The 24,933-nt window shown below is 35.0% G+C and overlaps 1 protein-coding gene across 6 annotated transcripts in view; it reads left to right on the top strand.

Annotated features, from left to right (window-relative positions):
- Nucleotides 1–11: 11 nt before the first annotated feature.
- Nucleotides 12–24,933, top strand: part of LOC126751248 (PH and SEC7 domain-containing protein) — a 62,151-nt gene continuing 37,229 nt past the window's right edge. For all 6 annotated transcript variants that reach the window (XR_007665865.1, XR_007665864.1, XM_050461362.1 and 3 more), the window contains exon 1: nt 12–1,630. Coding sequence is in view for 4 of the 6 variants with exons in the window: in XM_050461362.1 (XP_050317319.1) it covers nt 1,496–1,630 (135 nt within the window). In the remaining 2 variants the exon portion in view is untranslated. The remainder of the gene's footprint in view (nt 1,631–24,933) is intronic.

The following is a 24,933-nucleotide window of genomic DNA, read 5'->3' as shown; positions in this document are numbered from 1 at the left end:
TGTCAAAGAAGTTGAATGCGACACAAGTGTTTACTATACGCCGCGTACGCGTACCGAATCAGTGGTTTAAAATCTATAATGTGCAAAAATAATAAAAAAATACATGACAAATTTAATGAGGATTTGCTTTTTGATACAAGTGAAATTGAAATATAGTGATTATAACCGGAATATAAATAAAAAAATTCAATATAGTGGCCTTCGTGAACTGTCAGGATAAAACGCGAATATCGGACCGAAAAACTTCAGCGTTGACAGCGACTGCGACGTTGCGCCGATGTCGACTTAGGCATAGTCGACGACGCTTCTTCAGCCAAACAGCGGACGAAGTAAATCGACACGAACAGCGGCAATTGGAGTAATAGTGAAGAAGTAAACCCATTGAAATTTGTTGTGGAAAATGAATTAAATTCAAAGTTATTAAATCGCAAATAGTTTAAGTAAGTGAAGTGAAAAGGTGACGATTTTTTCTATGTGTGTGCAATGTAGTTAAATGTGTAAAAATAAACAAATTGGAGAAACTATACAGTATGTTGTACGCAGAAGCCAAAGTGCAAAGCTTCTTGGTTACACCCAGGTAAAGGCAACATTAAATAATATAAATAAAAGAAGAGAAAAAATATCTTATGACAGAAAACCCCGTATAGTATCTATTAAATTTAAAGGCCTCAAATTACATATTTTCAAGTAAAACAAAAAGAACGTTTAAAGTAAACGAACAAACAATCGACCGAGGCAAGTTTCAGCAGCTACTACGATGCGCCATTGCTTCAATACAATTCGGTGTTTGTGTTTGTTCGCCGCGAAAGAGTGCGCAGCAAACGCGGTGTAATATTTGGAGAAAGAGTGGAAAGCAAGAAAAGCAACAAGACGTTTATTGGCTTTTCGCTGCCGGATGCCTAAATAACGTCGTCGTCGTCAACGTCGGCGACATCAACAACGTTGCTGGCGGCAGCAGCGTCGGTGACGTCGACAGCATTGTGACCAAGCCCAAAAATCCAGTCAAGCACTACGAATTCATCAGCACGAAATATTAAAAGACAGAAAAGAAAGAAGAAATAGCCAAGTTAGTTGTAGTGAATGTTATTGTAAAAAGTGTCTTATTTTGTGAAGAACTTAAATGGTGAACAAAACAAAGTAATGAAGTAGTCGGACGACAAAGCAGGCGACAGGCAGAAAGCACAGAACAGCAGAGCACATGAAATTGTAAAGTTGAATAAAATAATATTAGACATTTTTTGTCACATAACTATATTTACGGATGTCACTTTTCATTAGTGAATGTAATCGAAATTGAAATTTCAAAGTAATAAAGTTGAATAACATCAAGTAGTAGTTTAAAACGGGCGGTTTTAACCATACAAATCAAATAGGCATTGTAATCGCACTTTGTGCAGTGGTCAACAGTCCGTATTTGTGCACCTTCGCCAACAAAAGCAACTTGAGCAGTTGGATTTGTAACAGCGGCAATAGTAGCTTCAGTTGCGGCATAATAATGGCCGCCGAGGAACTGAAAGTGGTTTTGCGGCGTAATGAGCATTCCGGTTTTGGGTTTTCGCTGTTGGGCACCACGGGACCGCCGCATGTAATATATGAAATACACGAGAATTCACCGGCCGCCGATAGTGCGGTAAGTAGAATTGATTTATTTTATTTTTTTGTTCCAATTAGATCTGTAAGTATTGTTCTAACACTTCTGTTACATTTATAATAAAACGTGTCCAAGTTGTAATAACTTTACAAACGTATTTGTGTTATATGTATATTTAGTCCTGCCCTTGAATTATACGAAACCGTTTTGCATTTTTTCGAATTTTTTTAACGAAATTACTAACGAAACTATTCAATTTAAATATCCTTTCCATGCGTATTTAAATGTGTGCAGAATTTGCCTGAAATGACTTCATCTTTATGGAATTATTTTTTTTGTGTGTTATCTACCAACTGTATCGCTGTCAGTGTATTGTCTCTGCAGTTGAAATTGTTGTTGGAATGTACTTATTTTTGTTGTGTGTTTTCCAATTAGAATTAAAAAAATGAAATGACGGAATTGGAATCGAAAGTGGTATATTGAAGACACACGTAATTGTGCGATACAATAAAAATGTATGTATGAATATGCATATGTACATATATACATAAGTATGTGTGTATATAAATAAAAGTTTGGAATTTTTTCCCCACAAAATTTGGCACGTTTTTGATATGAATATTACTAAATGTCAGTGGCTTACTGCTTTAGCATTGTATTCCTTTGAACTCATTGCTCACAACTTTCTCATCATATCAGTAGTTATTTTTTTATTAATTGATTCAATATCTATTCACTTGTTTCATTGATTTACATGATCTTAAGTACATTTTTTGCTTTCCCCTAGGATTTACTCTTTAGTTTACTGCATTTTTGTAGTCATTCGTACATTTCAAAAATTATGCAAACCAACTCGAAATTGTTACCTATTGTTTTGCAACTCATACCACAATATTTTCTTTGTTGACTATGCTTTGGTGGATTCCTGTTGCTACGTCGTCACTTTCATTATGACAATTAATTTCATAAATGACTAAATTTTTAAATTATAATTGGAAATCATAGAATAAAAATGTTTTATTCAGTTGATCTTTGGTGACCACCTGCCAAACAGCTGTTTTGCTCAACGTTGGGCACTACCGATTTATGACTTGTTATTAATGGCAATCAAAGGTTCATTAAGTTTTCTATTTAAGTACACACTTTGTTGGTTTACGCAAATTCAGGATTTTCATGAACCTATTTCTGTATCTATTTATATACATAAGTAAATTTATAATTTCGTGGGAAAGATAACTTTGAATTTGAAAACTGTATCATGACTGTGATAAATATTTGAAGCACTGTAAATATTCTTCAAACAATTTGTAAACAATCATTTATTTTTAACATACTACTACTGTGGGTAAAAATAGTAAGACTTTTTAATTTAAATTTCGCCCATTCTTCCAAATATTTTTTTTTTTAGGTTGTATTACTGGTATTACTGTCAGCGATATCTGTGCAAAGGCATATTCGAAGTAATCATTAGTGTTTAGTATACTCTTGTCTTTTTGAAGTACATAAAGTGCATTCGACGATTTTTACGATGAATGAAATTAATAAGTTCCATAAAATTTTGTGTGTGGAATTAATTTTCTGTTGCCGAAATGTTCAGAATGTTGGAAAAGGCCTTCAGAATTATTGTTTGTCGAGAGCAAGTGTTCTTGATTATTATAAATTATTCAAAGAGGGTCTAGAACGCGTTGCCGACGAACCATGTCAAGGACGGCCATCAACGTCAACTGATGGTCATGTCGTTATTAAAATAAAGGAATTGATGCATGAGAATCGAAGATTAATAGTCAGAGATCTTACTGGCATCGTTGGAATATCGGAAGGATCAGTGAAAACAATTTTGAGAGATAATTTGGGCCTAAGAAAAGTGAAAGCATGATTGGTTGCAAAATAACTCATTTTCGAAAGATGGCGTCGCGATAATGTCTGTGAAACAATGCTTTCCGACTACCAGGTTGTCATGTAACGTACTGTTACTGGCGGCGTCTTAGATTTATGCTTTCGATTCGGAAACAGTCGATCAATGGCCCGAATTTCGTGGGAAAGAGGAGTCGAAGCGGAAAAAACTAGGCCAAAACAGTTTAAAAATCAACGTTATGCTGATACTTTTCTTCGATTACCGAGGTGTGGTGCACTCCGAATTCCAAAACCGAAATGTTCACAAGTTATACTATTTGTTTAATACTGCATTGATTCGTCGTGAAGTTTTCGACAAATCTTCAACCAATATCGTGCCGCAACCACCGTATTCGATTGATATATGTAGATCCGTGTCGCTTCTGGATATTCAGTAAACTCAAACGACCGTTCCGGGGAAACAGTTTTGTGTAAATTGATATATTACTATAAATTAAGAATTTTAAAATTATGAACAAAGTCTTACTATTTTTGGCTCATAGTGATGTGTACGCGCGTTTATTGAGCCTTTTATTACCATATCAGCCACTTAAGTGCTTCCACTTAAATTCGTCAGGTATTTAATAGTGCGGATGTGTTGCGTTGCTAATTAAATTGCTCGATTATCGATTGCTAAGAAAATAACAATAATTTTATGAACTCGTCGAAATAGCAATTTCAGATAATGGTAGTTCTATTTTAAATACAAAACAAATCACTTACACTCTATATAAAGTGAACTGTGATTTAATGTTTGTATACATATAAATAAATACATATGTACATTTATATGCTGTCATTTGATTTGATTTTTAAAGCTAGTCATAAAAATATTAGTATTTTTTGCTGCTATAATAATTTATTAATAAATTTTCAAATAATATATAGTGTTTTCACACCCTTAGAGGTGTGTGCAAAACAAGTTAGTAAATGTTAAACACATTTACACATTATTTGGCATTTAAATGCTTTATGACACTTACTAATTAAAAAAAAATATATATTGACATTACTAATTAGTTTTACTGCCAATATTGTTTTAATATTAGAAAATACCTTACATTATCTTGACACCTCTAAACGTTTTAAAATGTACATATACAAGATATGGTATTGTAATTAATTGATTTTTAGATGTTTACTTTAAAAATAAAGACTACGGACTATAATATTTACAAAAGCTCTTTTGAATTTTTTTTAGTTTTTATTAGGGAAAATGTGTATGCACTTCTTGACGAAATTATATTAAAACATATTCTATTTTTATGTATATACATACATATGTTTTGTGTGGAGGGAGTGCCACATTTAGTTCAGAGTAAATTAATGTCCTTGTAATTTTCTCAAATTTCCTTTAAAACTTTTCGTTTTGGCTTGCGTTTTTTCTAATCTACGAATTTTGAACACATACATAAAGTACGTATTGCTTCTTTCTATTATAAATATGTATTTTCGTTCCCCGCTTTTGCTTTGATTTCCATTCCTTGTTTATTGGGTGCGCAAACTCGTCGCGTCGGCTTGATTGCAGCGGCGATAGAGTTGATGGCAAAGTGTGTTGGCGATTGTGTCTAAGCTAACTGGTTAATACCGGCTTGCCGTTTAATAGATAATGGGTACAAATAGAAAAAAAAATACAATAGCATGGCTGCTCGCATGACTAACATAGCTACACATTCGAACATACTGTATGCAGAAGAAGGAAGAGTAGCAGTTTGGTAAAGATATTTGAAAGCACATATGTACATAATATGTATGTACATAGATATGTACTTTTATACTAAAACCTTTTGATATTATTAAAATGTTCAACGGCAACACAAAATAAATGACTAAACGCACAAACAAAGAAAAATGTTTTCATAAATGAGAAAAAAAAATTAAAATTCGTTCGCATAACTAATATGACAAAGGCGAGAAAGACGATAAACGTGCAACGAATTTAAAAAAATATCGCACTTCTTCTTCTTTACTGGCGTAGACACCGCTTACGCGATTATAGCCGAGTTAACAACGCCAGTCGTTTCTTCTTTTCGCTACGTGGCGCCAATTGGATATTCCAAGCGAGGACAGGCCCTTCTCCACCTGGTTCTTCCAACGGAGTGAAGGTCTTCCTCTTCCTCTGCTTCCCCGGCGGGTACTGCGTCGAATACTTTCAGAGCTGGAGTATTTTCGTCCATTCGGACAACATGACCTCGCCAGCGTAGCCGCTGTCTTTTAATTCCTTGGACTATGTCAATGTCGTCGTATATCTCATACAGCTCATCGTTCCATGTAATGTTTTCTTTCGAAAACACGCAATGTCGACTCGATCAGTTGTCATCGTCCAAGCCTCTGCACCATATACCAGGACGGGAATTATGAGTGACTTATAGAGTTTGGTTTTTGTTCGTCTTCTCAATTGCCTACTCAGTCCGAAAAAGCGCTTGTTGGAAAGAGTTATCCTGCATTGGCTTTCCAGGCTGACATTGTTCTTGGTGTTTACACTGGTTCCAAGATAGACCAAACTATCTACGCCTTCAAAGTTATGACTGTCAACAGTAACGTGAGAGCCAAGTCGCGATTGCGACGACTGTTTGTTTGATGACAGGAGATATTTCGTCTTGCCCTCGTTCACTGCCAGACCCATTTGATTTCCTTGTCCAGTCTGGAGAAAGCAAAACTAACGTTGCGGGTGCTGAGGCCGATGATTCAATTATTTTCTCCAGCAGCAGATTGAAGAAGTCGCACGATAGAGAGTCGCCTTGTCTGAAACCTCGTTTGGTATGGAACGGCTCGGAGAAGTCCTTCCCGATCCTTTTACGGAGCTTAACTTCAGTTTACACAGCCGTATAAGTTTTACGGGGATACCATAAAGGCAGCTCCTTTTCGTGCTGTCGAAAGCAGCTTTGAAATCGACGAAGAGGTGGTGTGTCGATTTTCCTTTCTAAAATTTGGCGCATGGTGAATATCTGGGCGGTTGTTGTTCTTCAGACGGTTAAAGCTACAACTTCTGATAATGGAACGTCTGCTCCATAGTTTCGATTGGGGAATCGGTTCGCCTTCTCCTGGCGTATCTTTCACTGCCATTCAGCATGCTGGAGAAGTGTTCCCTCCATAATTTTAGTAAGCTCTGGGCATCGGTCACTAGATCACCTTTAGGGGTTCTACAAGAGTATACTCCGGTCTTGAAACTTTCTGTTAGCCGCCGCATTTTTTCGTAGAATTTTCCAGCATTACCTCTGTCGGCCAGCTTATCAAGCTCTTCATACTCACGCACTTCGACCTCTTTCTTTTTCTGTCTGCAAATGCGTCTCGCTTCCCTCTTCAACTATCGGTATCTATCCTCTCCCGCACGTGTTGTGGTCGATCGCGTTGCGGCCGGTACCACTGTTCTTTTGCATTTTCCGAAAACCAATGGTTTCGGTTGCAGCTGTGCGTAAGGAGTTTGAAATGCCGTCCCACAGTTCCCTTATACCGCGTTGTTGACGAGTGCTCTCAGAGAACAGGAGTGCAAGCCGAGTAGAAAATCGTTCCGCTGTCTGTTGTGATTGCAGCTTCTCGATGTCGAACCTTCCTTGTGTTTGTTGACTTGCGCTTTTTGCTGCAAAGAGGCGGGAGCGAATTTTTGCTGCAACAAGATAGTGGTCCGAGTCGATGTTAGGACCGCGGAGCGTACGCACGTCTAGAACACTGGAGACGTGTTTTCCGTCTATCACAACATGATCGATCTGGTTGGTGGCTTTTCGATCCGGAGACAGCCAGGTAGCTTGATGTATTTTCTTGTGCTGGAATCTAGTACTGCAGATAACCATATTTCGGGCCCGGCGAAGTCGATCAGCCTCAATCCATTTGGGGATGTTTCGTCGTGGAGGCTGGATTTACCGACTGTAGTGCCAAAAATACCTTCTTTGCCCACCCTGGCGTTAAAGTCGCCAAGCACGATTTTGACATCGTGGCGGGGGCAGCTCTCATAGGTGCCCTCATAGAAGGAATCTTTGGTCACATCGTCATTCTCCTCCGTCGGGGCGTGGGCGCAGATCATCGATGTGTTGAAGAACCTCGCTTTGATTCGGATTGTGGCGAGACGTTCATCTACCGGAGTGAATGATAGTACTTGGCGACGGAGTCTCTTTCCCACCACGAATCCCACACCAAACTTGCGCTCCTTTATATGGCCACTGTAGTAAATGCCACAAGGAGCTACTCGTCTCAGTCCTTGTCCCGTCTATCGCATTTCTTGGACGCAGGTGATGTCAGCCTTCACTCTAACGAGGACATCAACCAGCTGGGCAGCGGCACCTTCCCAATTAAGAGACCGGACATTCCAGGTGCATGCCCCAAAATCGTAGTCCTTAATTCGTTTGTCATGATCGTCATCAAAAGGAGGGTCCCTCATCCGAGGCTGTTTTGTCTTTTTCATTGGTACTGTTTTTTACGTGGCGGGTTCCTAACCCAGCGCACAACACTGTGGGAGTGGATGTTTCGCCTTCTCACTTTAGCTCGCCTTCAAACGGATGTTCTTAGGCTACCCAGAGGATACTTGGCCAAAGACCGGAAGTCGTGAGCTGCTTTAGCCATATGTAAAAGAATTATTTCTGGCCACTCCCAAGTGAATGGTGATCTGAGAACTTTCCTCACTTTCGTGAACTTCTACACATGACTCTATCGCACGTAAAATGAAAAAAGAAAAAGATGACCAAAAGATCATATAATGCATATACATATGCACATATTTTTATTTACATATGATTGTTTCACTTGTTAATTCATATACACATGTACTTCTGCTAATCGCAAATTGCGAGACAAGCAGTCATAAAAGCTTATACAGTTTCAGATTGCTCATAAAAATATCGAGTAATGCCTGCAGTCAATCTCTCTCACAAAGGGTCAAAGAAAGCAGTCATTTATGACTACAAAGCAACCAAATAAATGAAAAAATAAAAATACCAAAAAATATTAAAATTTCAAATTCCGTGTAAAGCAAATTGTTTTCGAGTGTTGTTTGTTTAGTTTTTTTCTGTACAAATACACATATGAATAAATGTATGTATTCACTTTTAACCAGACACATTTGAAAGCAAATTGTCTAACAAAACGTGCACAACCGGCAATCTGACAACAAGCAACAAACAACATCGTTAATAATGACCAGACATCTATCAACCGGTTGTGGCATCTATTAAATTTGTAGCGAAAAACGCGCAAAGGAAAACAAATTTAGAAACTAGAAATTGTATTGAAAATGTATGTGCATAATAAGCGCATAAATAAATCACAAATTAGTGTTTGAAAATTAGTAAAAATTATTCATATATTTTTTGTACGTACTCATCTGATTTCTGTATAAACTATTATTAGCAATATCACTAATAATCAGCTGATAAGGTTCAATCAGCCGGTTGTTGCTAGAGCTTGCGATTTTATTTATGTGGCATAGCCCGTTCAACAGCATCTACAGTGAATATGCGGCTGAGAAATCTTATCTTATTAAAGCACACAGTATAACACATGTGTATATTATAAGCACATCTCATGGTCGTTGCCGCCGTTGTGCGAACTCAGGTTATCTGCTAATTGCCGCAATATGCACACTTATTATGGCTGTGAATTACCCCATTTTCCACGATGCGTTCGTTATTTGAGTTGAAAGTGTCGGTTTCTTGTTTATATAGTATTAATGTACAAATGTATATATGCAAGTACATATGTATGTACATGTATTAGCTTTTGTTAATTTGTATCTAATTAGTATAAACAAAAATATTGATTTTGTTGGTGTTAAGGTATGTATGTATATGTATGAGAACGTCTGTGTGTATGAATAGGTTTTTTGTTCATAATAATTACGAAAGGTTATTGTTTTTAATTGAAGATTTTGTTTAATTAAACTGCAAATAAGCTGAAAAAATCTTACAATTTTTAATTATACCTTGAACAGTGTACCTACATATATTAGTTTGCCACGATGTTTGTAACACCCAAATAGGAACGTCGGAAGTACTTTTAAAATATATAAATAAACGATCAGCAAGACAAGCTGAATCAATTTAGCAATGTCCATTTGTGTATACGCGAACTAGTTCTCGATTTTTGAGATATCGATCAGAAATTTTGCATGCGTTCTTTTTTCTTCAATAAACTGCACATTTGTCGGAATCTTAATCTCAAATCCTTGTATATATATGTACGGACAACTTTTTATTTTACAAATTATCTTTACAAAATTTGACATAAATTATTATTTACTACAATCTCCGAAGAAATAGTTCAGATCGGACCACTACAGCATATAGCTGCTGACATTAAAACTGACCGACTAATATCTTGTATGCTATAAAAAATAGGTACACCTGTGAAGGGTGATTTTTTTCTTTTCTTTGTTTCTTCCATCGACTGTATTTCTAATAACTTTCCAAGCTTCTTTTTCCATTTGAGTTGTGCAACATGGAATTTAAAATAATTCTTTTGTAGAACAAATATAGCATATTCCTGCAACAAATGTATGCACATATGACTTCTGCTTATTACAGGTACATATGTACATCTTTACTTACGTTTTCTTTATTTCTGGCATAGCATATGTACCTTACCTTATTTCAACTTCTTGGTTTGTTTGTTAGCGTTTATTGCCTTTCTTTCTATTTATGCTACTCATATACACATTCTTGATAATTTTGTTTTTCCTTATTGATGCATATTTTTCTTTTAAACATACTGTATTCATTTCCATTTTTATATGTTTAGAAGTCACGTTCTATGTTTATATTACTATCTTTCTAACATTCTAGCTGCTATCCATAGAGACATTATAAATATACGTAAATGTGTATGTACATATCTATGTAAATATTCAAGACATTCAATTCTTGGCATTATTCGTTGGAATTCCTCTTTTCCCTACTGCTTTGTTCATTATATTTGACCGGTGAAAATAATAAACATAAGCTTATATTTTTCATAATCTATAATTGCCGTACAACTAGTCAATTTTTCTTCATTGCTTCTGTATACGTGTTGTTGTTATTATTATTAATTATATATTAACATGAGTGTGTTTTATTATCACTTTATTTAACACTGCGGCAATAATTGTGCTACATATCAACTGCCTTCTTTGAAACTTCAAATATTCTGCTATTCATTGACATTTCTACCCACTGCATTTACGTATAACGTGCCTACACATACCATAAATTCCATTGTGATCGCTGCAATATTTACTCGTTACTCTTCACTTTACGCATTACGCATTACGTGTTGTGTTTTATTATTGAATTCGAATTTACAAAGCAGACTAAAAACTGATATGAGTGTGTATGTATGTATGTATGCATATCCCTTGGTGCAACTGTCATCTTGTCTTGCAGTTGCAATGCCAATTGATTTATGTCTATCAGTTATGCGAATAAACAAACTAACTTGCGTATACGTGTACGTGTGCATACGTTTGTATGTTTAAATAACTTTGTTTCTTGTCACTGTTTCAACGGCTGCTGTAGTTGCTGTCATTACCATTTGATTTTAAAAAATGTTCAGACTTGCAAAAAAGTCAACACGCATGCATTTTTATACATATGTACATACATACATATATTTACATACCATACATAGGTAAAATTATGAAAATAAAAAACGTACAATAAAAATATTAAAATTGCAATAATTTTCCATATACATACATAGCATTACTTTATGAGTGCGTACGCCACGCATTGCCATAATGAAAGTTGAGCTGTAAGAAAGCGAGTTGTTGTTTGTTTCTGGTTTTGCGAAACCAATTTGTATAATTTGGATTTTTTTTCCATTTCTTTTTTAATTGCAAAGATTGTTGCTTCGCACCTGACAACGCCGCCGCGTGCCATTCGTTCAAATGTATGCATCCATTGAAAATATTATTGCTTATTTATTTTTGTGCGTCCACTCTTTATACTCGTCGTAATCCACGAAATTTTCTCCATATTTGTTCGTCACTTCAAGGCCACTTTTCGTTTCGTTAATGCGATTGTGGAATGTGCGTGCGTGGTCGCAAGACACTACAATTCAAAAGATTTCAATTGTCTAATCAATTGTCAATCCATAAAATATTAAAAAGTAATAATATTTTGTGAATAGGCGTACGAACTTGTAAATTTATATATTTCTTTTACGTAATTTTAAACGCATTCACTTTCTAGTGTAAGTAAATTATCGGATTCTATTTGCCAAATATACAGCGTTTAACCTTGTTAGAATTGCCGTATAAGAAAGGAAAAATCTAAAACAAAATTTAAATAACAATGTCCTGTTTATTTTACGCACATTTATTAGCTGTGATGTTACGAAAATTATATGCACTAATCTTATATATAAAAATAAGTTGGATTTTTGTCTGTTCGCTATAGCTGACTAAACCGTTTCATCAAATGAAAAATGGTAATTAAAGGTAATCCGCCGAGGATGGTTTGAAAAAAAAAAATTCAGTAAATGTTCATTTTTAATCGACTTACGAGCGTAAATTCAAAAAAAAAAATTCATTGCTTACCTATAACAGAGAATGTTAAATGCAGACAGAAATTGTTATTTAAGATTTAGCTAAGCTGCAATACACTGATAAGGGCCAGTTATAGCGTGAATAATAACAAAAACAGCATTTTTTTGGATCTCTTGCAAATATAATACTTGCTAAAATGAGACAAGTAAGGAAGATAGTGATAGCAGTTGCTTCCTCAGGAATTGCTGAAACTCTTCTAAAGGATGGAAATCTGCTCATTCATCTTTTAAACTTCCGTTATCCAAAAATCTTGGAACAACAATCAATATGTGCTATCCACAATGCTCTTGGTTAACTATTGCAAGGCGCCACATTGATTATGTGGTATGTGGTATGAATGCACCATGAGCCATAAAGCACATATAGAGGCCGTGGACAGAACATTAAAAGACCTTAGAAACTCCTTTGCTTTCATGGGCGGGATAACTTTTGTATTTGCTGGAGATTTCCGACAGACTCTTCCTGTCATTAACAGAGGTATGCGAGCAAATATCATCAAAGCATGTTTAATATCGTCGCCCTTATGGACTTCGATTGAAAATATAAAATTACGGACGAATATGAGTGCTCATCTTCATGGAATAATTATTCAAAAAGTTCCCGGATAAATAAAAAAATACAAATTACCATTATCTCCAGGAGTTAATAAAACCCTTCTGGATTGCCACCACATGAATAGGCTTTAAAAATTGGTTATCCAATTATCCTTTTGAGGAATTTAAGTTCCCCAAGCAATTGCAATGGCAGCGTCTTATTAAGGAAATAAAGGACAATTTAATTGTAGCACTGGCCCAGCAGCTGGTCAACTAGCTCATATACCGAGGATTCTGATGATCCCAAGTAATCTGCCAATCCCATTTAAACGGCATCAATTTCCAGTGAAAACATCTTTCGCTCTAACTACAAACAAGTCCCAAGGACAAACTTTCGAATTAGTACGGGTTGACCTACGAAAAGAATGTTTTACTCATGGCCAACTATATGTTGGTCTATCGCAGATTCTGAAAATCAATTATATTGCTGCCACAAAATAAATTAACATCAAATATCGTTTAAAGGGAAGCTCTAATTCAATAAATTATTTTTCAGGAGCAGAGAAAGTAAAATATATAGTGAAGGCCTTTTTACAAGAATTAAAAAAATAATAGCAATACAAAAAATATACTTCGAATTTCTTTCATTTAACTAATTGTTAATTACTCCACGCAAAAACGGGAAAGTATGGATGAGAGAGTGTGTACAAAATTATAATAAGCCGGGTGGGCTGTTAGTATAAATATAAATAATAAAAATCAAAATATATTTAGCTGATTTTATATTTCAAACCATTTGTAGGTATTGAGTAACTTCGAAATATTTTTTTTTTGTATTTATTCACAAGTTTGGCAGTGCAAAATCGTTATAAACTTGTATAAATGTATATATTTATAAACATTGTGACAAAAAAGCTGCCGGAAATTGTAATTAAATTACCCGCGTAAATGATATTTCAAAAAGATGTATTTTGCTAAGTTGGTAGGACTGTCCTTAAAATATGAGCGTAATCTGTCAACCAGTTTGTTTACAACAGCTGTTGAAGTTGGTACACCCTCATTTTTACAATGAATAAAAATACCGAGCAAAGAATTTGTCTCAAATTTTGTATTTCTAACCAAATTTCATGTGCGGAATTATTACTAATGTTGGAAAAGTCTTACGTTGATTCAAAAGCACAAGCCTACGATTGGTATAAAGCCTTCAAAGACGGTCTAGAGATTGATTCTACACGACCTTCGACATCTTCAATTGAGGAAAATATTAAAAAAGTGAAAGATATGGTGAAAGATATGGTTCTTGAAAATCGTCAGGAAAGTTTTAGAGAGTTGGCAAGAGAGCGCGAGTCCGTACGAATGATTTTATAGATATTTGGTTTATGAAACGCGCTCTTGCTTGACTCGTCCCGATAAAGCTGAATTTTTTTCAAAAAGAGTATGATTGTGGCCGAATTTAAAGCCAAAAATGCAACTAATACCATCGATCAACCACAGTATTCACCAGATTTGGCTCCGTGTGATTTTTTCTTGTTCTCCATACTGAAATTGCCGCTCCGTGGAACCCGTTTTCAGTCAATCGAAGAGATAAAACAAAATTCGTGGAAAGAGCTGAAGACCATCCCAAAAAGTGCTTATGAAAAGTGTTTAGAGGACTGAAAAAATTGTCGTCATAAGTATATTACATCTGGTGGGGATTACTTTGAAGACGACATAATAACTATTGAAAAATAATTAAATATTTTGCGTTTTATTTACAATTTACGGGGACTTTTTTGTCATATTGTATTTATTATTTACTCCGAAGATGTGAAATATGATAAAGGTTTGAAGGAAAAAGTGAAATATGATGAATGAGTTAGGTATTTATCGTGAAGGAGAGAGATACATATACATATGTATGTATAATTAGCACATACACATGTATAAATATTGTACATATATTACAAAATGGAAATTTGTTGAAAATTTGTAGGAAAACTATTTATATTTTCAATAGTGATATGTATTATTAAATTTTTTAAATGAATTATAGTTTTTTGAACCCTACTTCCGTTTCATTCTATCAATGTTAGTCCCTGATCAAAGTTAGTTAATGAGAGCAAATACGAGTTTAAAAAATGATGCTTACGAACATATATTTTTTATTGCTATAATTGCTGAAATAAAAAGATGCACTTGAGCAATCAACAAGATTTGTTGATGTGTTTTCCTTTTCATTTCGTCCCCTTAATCAGTCAGTACTACTCACAGTAAACAATTTTGTGTATTCTCTTAAGGCACTCAACGTAATAAAAAACAAGAAAAAACGTTAACTTCAGTTACAAAGCTAAATACATATGTACATATATTTTTCATTTGTATGGAAGCTATATGCTATAGTCAACCGATCTGATCAATTTCTTCTTAGATTATATTGTTGCTTTAGGAAATAACATATACCAAATTTCGTGAATATATCTTGTCAAATGTAAAAGTTTTCCATACAAGAACTTTTTTCCGAGCGGTCAGCTTGTATGGCAGCAATATGTTATAGTGGTCCGATATCGGCGGTTCACAAATGAGCAGCTTCTTGAAGAGAAAATGACGTTTGCAAAATTTCAAAACGATATCTTAAAAACTGAGGGACTAGTTCGTATATATGCAGACAGACAGACAGACAATGGCTTCGACTCAGTTGACATACTGTCTTAATCATATGTATATATGTACTTTATAGGTTTTCCTTTTCATTTCAGACAAACTTCGTGACAATAATGTACCCTGTTCAAAAAAAGCTGCTCAGTCTGCAAATAGATATTTTTAAATTGATTTGCAAATAATATTCTTGTTTTTTTATAGGGAAATAATATTTTTAATATCTACTTCGTTACGAAATCGTTTTGTAAATAAGTATATGCTTCCATTCAAATAAACAGATTCAATCACATATTATATATAGGAACATAATATATTGATATTATTTTATATAAATTATAAGCAATTAAACATCTGTAAAAATTTGAACCATGATTACTTTATATTACTTAAATGCTGTTTTTTCACATTTTCGATGTGCATGGCCCGTATATGCATGTTCTAGATTGGTTAGAATTCACTAAATAATACCTGTTCACGACAAATCTTTGCTATAATATTTGATTGGAACTCGCAAAATCAGCAATATTTTATTTATTTTGAAATATTATTTATATAAACTTTGAAACATATTTTGTATTTGTTTATACATATGTTTTGCGAAGTAATTGTGCGTACAAATATGCCAATCTCTCCCCTATTTTCACTCAGCACGTTAAACACAGTGAAAATGACAAAAAGTTAAACATAAACGAAATGCATTTTTCCGGCGATTTGTGACTTTAATACCATTACAGCATATACATACATACATACATATGTGCATATATTTGAATACGTATGCTCATACATTTTTCTCTGTATTTATGAATGCGTATTTGTATGACTTTTGTTTATTATTGTTTCTTGTTTTGCTATAAACAATTTAGCATACTTGCTTCTACTTTTGCGGAGGTACCCTGCAGGGAAAACTTAATAATAACAAACTATGTTTTCTAAGCAAAAGGACATGTAAAATGCCTAATTGACTAAATTGGTATACTACTTCGTTGGAATATTATTTTTGAATATGAAACGTACATATACACCCGCGGCCAAGCGTAACTTACCATTTGATTTTTTTCACTATTTTCAATTTTTTCGTTCTTTGGGTAACTTTTTTATGGATTTAATAGAATACGGGGAATATATAGATGGCTCGAATATATTTGGTTAACTGTTGACTTTAATCTGGCCCATTTGTAAAATTAAATTGAGACAACTTTTTTTATTTGCACACAAGTCTTTGATTTTATTATTACTAATTCTTGTAATAACTTAACAAAATTTTTTGTTTGAATTGAAAATGGAATTACAACATATTCAAAAAGAATAACGCGAAATCTAATATGGCGTCGGTCCACCTCTAGCGGATATTACAGCTTCGATACGAGCAGTCATTGACCCAACAAGTTTCTCCTAAACACTGCTTGAAATTTCCTCCTCCCAAACACTTTCTAACATTTTTTTTAGTTCTGGTTTACTTTTACTTTTTTGGCACAACTTATTTTTTTTTTAATATTTTATATTTGTGTAAGTCAAAGATCACTTCGTTAAAACTTAACGGAGAAATTACATTACCGCAACAAGTAACGTTACAATGAGTGATAGAACACGTGTTCGCTAGAAATTTCTTAATGGTAAGTTACGCTTGGCCGCGGGTGTATATTGAAATAACAACCCTCGTCTTTTATTTCGCTTTGATTTATAAAAATGCACTTATATTATTTCCGATTTCCTGCCGGTCATCTATGTACCTCTTCATAGGTATAACATGTGCGTTTTTGCAGTTACTCGCGATGTTTAAATTACGTAAAATGCACAAGTCAACTATGCTTCAGTATACTTTGCCGCTTTACGGCCCCTGCAGTTGGAATACGGTATTGGCTGCCGAGTGGAAGATTGTTATAACGCTTTGTATATTGATATACTTACTTACATACGAATCTAGGAGAAATATTACTCTGAAGTAGCGTCATTGCACAAAACAAAAAAAAAATTAAAATTGACCTGTGTGTGTATGTGTGTTTGCTATTAAGTAATGATCAAATTTTTTGCTCCAGCTATTTTTTACATTTTTTATTGTAAATTTTTATTACTTTTTCTGCGATACATATTCTCTAGATTGTTATTAGTTACGAGCGTTTTATTTACTTTTAAGTACCTATGTTATGTACGTACATGTGCTAGTTGTGTGTACTTGTATTTCAGCGCTCAGTTCCTTCTTCCATTCTGTGTGTTTTAATAGGCTTTTGGCACATTTGTTGACCTGCTTTTTCATTAATTTCTAAGTTCGAAATTTATTTGTCAATTTGCAGCGTTGTGGGCGTCAATTAGTATTTATAAAGAGATGTACATACATATATAAAGGCGAATAAAAAGTTGGTGCAGGACTGTCGCCTACCCGTTGACTTCTACAATTATTATAAATTATTTGTGTGTATGAGAGCAGCGAAAAATGTGTTTGTATGTATCATGTTCAATTGAGTATCGCAAATTTCTACTAATTTTTATTAAGAGTGCCATCAGCCAGTTTTTTTTTATACCCTGAACAGTGTAAGAATGAAGAGTTGGAGAACATATAAGGTATAGATGTATAAGATATGTTGATTTAGCCATGTTCGTTTATCTGTCTTTTTTACATATTTTTATCTTTTTTCCAAGAAGCTGTTCCATTTGTCGGAAAAGCCGATATCAGACCGAAATAGCATATATGTATGTAGCTGGCATACAAACTTGTTGATCCAAATCAAGTTCATGTATGGTAAACTTTTTTTTGACAAGATATCTTTGCGCAATTTGGCATCGACAAAGGTGCAAGGAAGCTCTAAAATGCCCGAATATATTGTTCAGATCGGACCATTATTGCATATAAGTAGTTGTCTTACAAACTGAACGATCAAAATCATGATAAAGATCTTTTTATGCTCTAAGAAAAACATACACCTGTGAAGGTTATTATACATATGTACATATATGTATATGTACATAGCTGCGGTGCAGTCGAAGTTAGCCTTTTTTGTTGTTATATTTTTCTTCTTTTGTAACACCGTTAATTGTTTGAAAAGCAGCGATCATAAGTATATGTATTTGATGATATTAATATGTACTCGTAATATAGAATTTTCAATAAGCGAAAACCATTGAATCAAAAAATAACTATGTCTTCCAGTAAGTAGTAGTAGTCTTCTCGATGAAAATTTCGCGTCACATAAGCATACATAGTCCTTGAATGTTTTTCAAAGCTGTCGAATAGATTAGTAATTGATTTCAAACAAACATCAATCTCTGAGAAATCGCGTCAAGTTCGTAGGGTTGGCAACACTAAATAAAAAATATGCCTAGTTTGAAGATTTCCAGTAAAGTATCTTTAATATTATATTAGTATTTGTTCCTTGGTGAAAGTATGTCTCTAAAATGTTTTTAAGTGTTTTAAATTGTTTTTAACCCGGACAAATATGTTTTCATGCACTTTAATACAAATCTTTATTACCGCCTTAAAAATGGACTCCTAAGTTAATCCAAGCGTGCCAACGCTTAATCCAATTTTACAAATTTGCTATGCATGTCTATGGACAGACGAGGTCACTTGTTGTTGTTGTAGCGCCAGAAAACTTTCTTGAAGAAGAATCCGGCGTCGTTTCGGTTACTTGCACCGGACTGTCGTGAGAACAGAGGACACTTTGTCCCGCTTTGGGTGATGAGATCAGTTTTTTTTAGGACGTGTATAGTATTGAGGCCTCCTATGAACAATTCTGAGAAATATGCGTCTAAAGTTAAAGCGATAAAGCCATAAAATGCCTCTGATCTGTAGGAATTTAAAGATAAAAAAACACGATTGTAGTGTGTTTTCTATGGAAAATTTTTACATGACTTGGTCCAGTTCTTAATGTTAATATTAAGGGCTAAAATTTTAAGGAAATTTTTTTAGGGTATTTCCAAGGAAATTTCGTGACGGGACTGAAAAAAATTAATAGTTAAAAAAAAACACCCTAATGTACATACAGTATGCATACAGTTATGTGTATTAAAATATCTCTCAAGCAAACTCCACTGAACTCTCTACCACAAAGCATATCCCCCACTTCACATTCATAAGTATTTCATATTGTTAAGGTGTCTGCAAGAGCTTAACTTCCTCCCACTTGAACACAAACGCACACACACACACACACAATACTTAGTCACTTGCTTTGTGTGCTCTCTCTTATAAGGCATTGCTCTTAGTGCTTCAGTCATGCGTTAACAACTATTAATATGCAAATGTATACTTACAGACAAACTTAGTTCTTACGGCAAATACAAATGTGCTTCATATATTTTCTTCAATAACAATAATAATCTACAAAAGTGTGTAATAGTGTGTATGTGAGCTTCTGCATGGCTGTGCGAGCACATTAATGTACTTGAACTATAATGACTTGCCGTTGAATAGCGTTAAATCGTATCGAAGGCAACAATAATAGGCAGCAATAATAGTAAGAAAGCAGCAAACAAGTAAGACACAAACACACATACACCCACACATACATAAATGCACGCGATCATAATGATAATCATGCCGAGACTAACGCCAACAATAGTTACTCATACGCCAGCGCATACTTAACTCACATGCAGGCAAACGCAGCAGACAACAGTTGGGTTGCTCATACATACATACATATATGTACGTGTGTTTTATAGTAGGTGTGCCAAGTAGCAGACATGGCAGCAGTGGCACACAATAGATAAATATGGATGGACGGACAGACTAAGCGACAGACAATTGTTCGTTGACTCTTGAAGAATTTGTTGCTTTTTTCATAAATTTTTTATTTTCTATTTCTTCTTTTATTCTAGGCGTTGCAAGTGTAATTTTTTTTTGTGTATGTTTTTGTTATTGTTGGCGAATCACAAATTTGTTTTGTTATTGCTTGCCAGCTGCTCGTATTTTGACTGATAAAAGCAGAACGCTTTGATTGTAGTTGTTACCTTTTTGGTTTGTTTTTGATTTGTTGTTGTATTTCCTTGGTCTAATTTTAGTTTCAATTCAGGAAAACCGTCACACACATATACTAAACATATAAACAGCTTTCATATGTATGTACATACAACGAAAACAAAAGCAACATAATGTGTTTAGTTCTCTTAGCTTCTAATTGAAATTGTAGTTTTTAATTGAATTAAAGTGAATTTACTTTGTGTACAGTTCGGATGTCAACTGAGTATGTTTCAACCGCGCTGTCTATGTTGTTGACAGCCAACACACACACAGCCACACACAAAGCCAACACGCAAACTTTTCATGAACTTTCGCCCTCTGTGTGCTCACTCTACGTCCGCCTCGGCGTTTCACTTACTGCACTAATCATTGGCTTTGTTCTTTGTCGTATCCAGTATTGTTGTTGTAGTCGCTAGCAGTTGTCAACTTACGGGTTGTTGGCTTGCTTAGCTAAGCCCTTGCACTAGTCTCCTACTCCGCCCACCAACTTACTCCGCCAGCGATTATATGTAGGGTCATATCCGCCCTGCCGTCTCTTGCTCGCCCACGTGCCAATTTGTAAATTTAAACGCCTCTCATCGGATTTCCAGTGTCACTTTCCTTGTTTGCTATGTCAATACTTCTATTTTTGTGTGTTTCCTTTGTTTTTCTTTTACGTATTCGTGTTCATCGTTTGTTGGCGGAAGCGAGTACAATCACATTTCCTTTTTGATATTTCCATGAATGTCGATTCGGTAAGCGTTGAGTTTTTGGGAAAATGAATTATCAAGTTTAGAAAAAACTCTTTTGGGTACATCTGAATCCTAATCGCAATTAACAGATCGTAGCTTAGTTAGCAATTGCTAGATGTTTGGTCGTACTTCTGCATCAATTTTTAGTATGCATGATGTCATCCGACATCTGTCTGCTTGTCTTACAGCTCTTAAACTTTTTTAGAGCTAGGTAATGGAGTGGTACTAGATTCAAAGTCGTCAAATGCATTTCCCAAAAATTTTATTAAATTTGTTGAAATAATAAAAAAACTTATTTTTTTCTATGTCTTTGTCGACGAATTTCTTATTTTGTCTCAGATCCGATCGAACTCGCTGACTTTTTTTTTGAAAAGTTTTTTCAAAGTTTTTTGTTGAAAAGTATTCAACTCACCCCTGTAGTGGATATCGATTTTTAAAATATTTTTTTACTGAGTAGGCGAAGCTGTGTCCTTCTCCACCTGGCCTTTCCAATGAAGTGGAGGCTTTCCTCTTCTCCTGCTTCTCCCGGCGGGTACTGCGTCGAATACTTTCAGAGCTGGAGTGTTTTCGTCCATTCGGATGACATGATCCTGCCAGCGTAGCCGCTGTATTTTAATTCGCTGAAATATGTCACTGTCGTCATATACATACATGTCGTACAGCTCATCGTTCCATTGAATGCGGTATTCGCCGTGGGCAATGCGCAAAGGACCATAAATCTTTCGCAGAACATTACTCTCGATAACTCGTAACACCGACTCATCAGCTGTTGTCATCGTCCATGCCTCTGCACCATATAGTAGGACGGGAATAATGAGTGACTTATAGAGTTTGGTTTTTGTTCGTCGAGAGAGGACTTTACTTCCCAATTGCCTACTCATTCCGAAGTAGCACCTGTTGGCAAGTGTTATTCTGCGTTGGATTTCAAGGCTGACATTATTGTTGCTGATAATACTCTTGGAACCAGTATTAAAAAAATGACAGCACTGTTGGCAAAAATGGAAAAAAATTATTGACTTTGCCAAACATTATTATAATTTATTTTTTTTTTTGCTTTGAAATTGAAGTCAAAGTTGGGCTCTTAGAAATCAGCTTGAAGCATTCCAAATCTTCCTAAAAATAATGCTCACACCTACCTTATTTGAATATGTATTTGTACATAATATGCACATACATACACATACATAAACATAGCAGATGTCAACTGTCTAAGTCAGTTATGTCAGTCATATTAAATTTAACAGAACATACTATGTATATACATATTTTTTATGAATGATAAACAATGATATAAATTTATGAGCAAAAAGAAAAAAAGATTTTGTCAAATGTGTTGCAATGCCAATTAAATATGAATGAAGTATGCAGTGTGTCTTTTTAGAGCCTTCGTATTGGAAATAAAAAATATAAATAATTTTTATACTCTCGCTCACAATGTTGCTAAGTTTCTAGTTTTGTTCACATAACGGTTGTTTGTAAGTCTTAAAAGAGAGTAATATACCAAAGTGGTTATATATATGGAAAAAATGTCAGGGTGACAGTAGAGTCGAAATCCGGATGTCTGTCCATCCGCCTGTCTCCGCAAATGAGTTCAGATATCATGCTTGGTATCGAATTTTAAGTTGTTTATCGATTTTTTTTTATTAAAGAGAAATTTGGAAAATTTATTTAAAAAATTTTCGTTTATTTTTTTAGTGGACTTCTTCTTAATGTGTAAACATGCAAAATTATGCAAATCTTTAATGTGTTTACAAAAGCTGTGCTAAATAAATATTGCACACATTACTCAAAAGAAGATGGTAGAAAATGCCAAAAACAAATGCAAATAAAACAGAAATATTTATTCAGATAAGATAAAAAAATGCAATGCCAACAGCTCTAAATGGCGGAAAAAGTATGTAAAAGAAGTGTAAGAATGATCAGTATTCAAAAATCTTCTTTAATTTTTCCCACCTCGCTGGCATTACACAGCTTAGTAAGTAGCTGATAAGTGGTTTTTGTTGAGATCTATATCATTTCAAGTCAATATTATACTATCTTCGTAATATGCAAAATTGTATATGTTCAGAAATTAGTGCAATAAAGTACGCGTTCTTCTTATACCATAAAAACTACAATATTCGCATCCTTAACTATTGAGGATAATTGCATTGCTGTCTACTTTCAATTAATTAATTTGTGTACATATGAACTCAGTTTCTATGACTCAATGTCTTTTAACTTCAATCAAAGTAAATATCTTAATGAAATAAGTGTTATACTCACTTAAGTCCGCTGTGGTAGACATTATCTGCGGCTAACTAGTGAGTTCCATGTGCCCCCTATGTGACCGGTGAATTTAGAACGCTTTCAAAGCGCTGGCTCATTCACGAAAGGGTGTGCGTTCTTACTGCTAAGTAAGCAGACAGTTTGATAAGTCGGTGATTTTTTGAATGGGAGACATTTTTGCATTGGAGAGAGGAGTTATAATATACTATCTACCCTATATTTTCATTCCAGATAAATAATGACGATAGCTGTAAAATATGTTCAAAGGTCGTGTTTATTTAATGCGACTTTGTTTTATTTTTTGTCTGAAAACTTCAGAAGAAATCGCGGAAAATCGATATTTTTGGGTCAGACTAATCGTTTTTCGATTTGAACTAACTAAAAACGTCATCTTTGTGAAGGCAAAATGAACCTGCAGTTCTTTCATATTTTCTCTGAAGTTAAAGGCTTGCTGAAGCTGAATATGGTACGAATAAATAAATAAACGGTTCTAGCCATTATCATGGACTAGTATTAAATTGCAAGGGCAGTTGTGTTTACGTAACTGGCCGCAGACTGTAAACTCGGCTGCACTCCTAAAAATTACCGCAGGGATGCTTCTTGCCGCCACACAACAACAATAATAATTAAGTTTTTCTTTGATTAGATTTTTACGAGGCTAGCTTCGGATGCCGAATAAATGAGGGCTAGGTACAGAGTTCCTTTTTCTCTGCTTCCCCCGCCGGATACTGCACTTTCAGAGCTGGAGTGCTTTCATCCTTACGGACGACATGACCTGGCCAGGAAAACTTCCACTCCGTTGGAAAGATCAGGTGGAGATGGACCTGGTTGCACTTGGTATCTCGAATTGGGCCCGAATTGCGGAAAGAAGAAACGAGTGGATCAATGCATATGCGGTGTCTACGCCTGTAAAGAAAAAGAATAGGCACAGAGTTGAATTTATTGTTCCGCGCCCCCTTGTCTTAGCGAACTGTCCTCGTCTAATGTTGCGCATGTCGGGCCCTGTCTTAATAGCGAATTCTAATTTCGCCGCAACCAACCGAGCGCGCCCAACTCAAAGCACGACTCCTTGAAGCGTGTAATCATTCGCTGCAAAATGACTTACCGCGAGCGAATTCTACCCAATGCATGCACCTCAGCCGCGCTTGCACATAACTTTGGGGTGCATTTTTCCCTCACTAAGTTGGTGCCACATGCTGTTGGCTGGTCATGCCACACTGCGTTTAAGAAGTTAAAAGCGCGATTACAACAACAGTACGTAATATGTACATTAGGGTGTGCCATTTTGAGGCAACCTTTTTTTTCAACTGAAAAACAGGCTCAAAACTTTCGAAATGTGTAAAAAAAAAGTCACTCAAAAGATGAGCTCTTAATATTAATATTAAGAGGTGCCTATTTCAAATTTTCTGTCATCGTCATTTTTTTTGTGGTGATTATTCTGCGGAGGTTATTACATGTGCACGCGATGGCTGCCAGTTGGGATGGTAAACTCGATTCGGATTCTACTCGAGAATCGAGTTTTCTCGTAAAATAATCGATTTTTCGGAATCGATCTTCAGTAGTCGAAGTCGATTAAGAATCGATTCTTGACATTCGAGAATAACCACTACAAAAAAAAATGATTTTTTTTCCATTTAATTTATATGGAAAACAGAAAATTTGAAATAGGCACCTCTTAATATTAATATTAAGAGCTTATCTTTTGAGTGACTTTTTTCACATTTTCGAAAGTTTTTAGCCTGTTTTTCAGTTGAAAAAAAAAAGATTGCCTCAGAATGACACACCCTAATGTACATACACATGCAGAA

This window comes from Bactrocera neohumeralis, chromosome 2 (assembly GCF_024586455.1).
Source record: "Bactrocera neohumeralis isolate Rockhampton chromosome 2, APGP_CSIRO_Bneo_wtdbg2-racon-allhic-juicebox.fasta_v2, whole genome shotgun sequence".
NCBI lineage: Eukaryota > Metazoa > Arthropoda > Insecta > Diptera > Tephritidae > Bactrocera > Bactrocera neohumeralis.
This window is presented reverse-complemented; position numbering and strand designations above follow the sequence as displayed.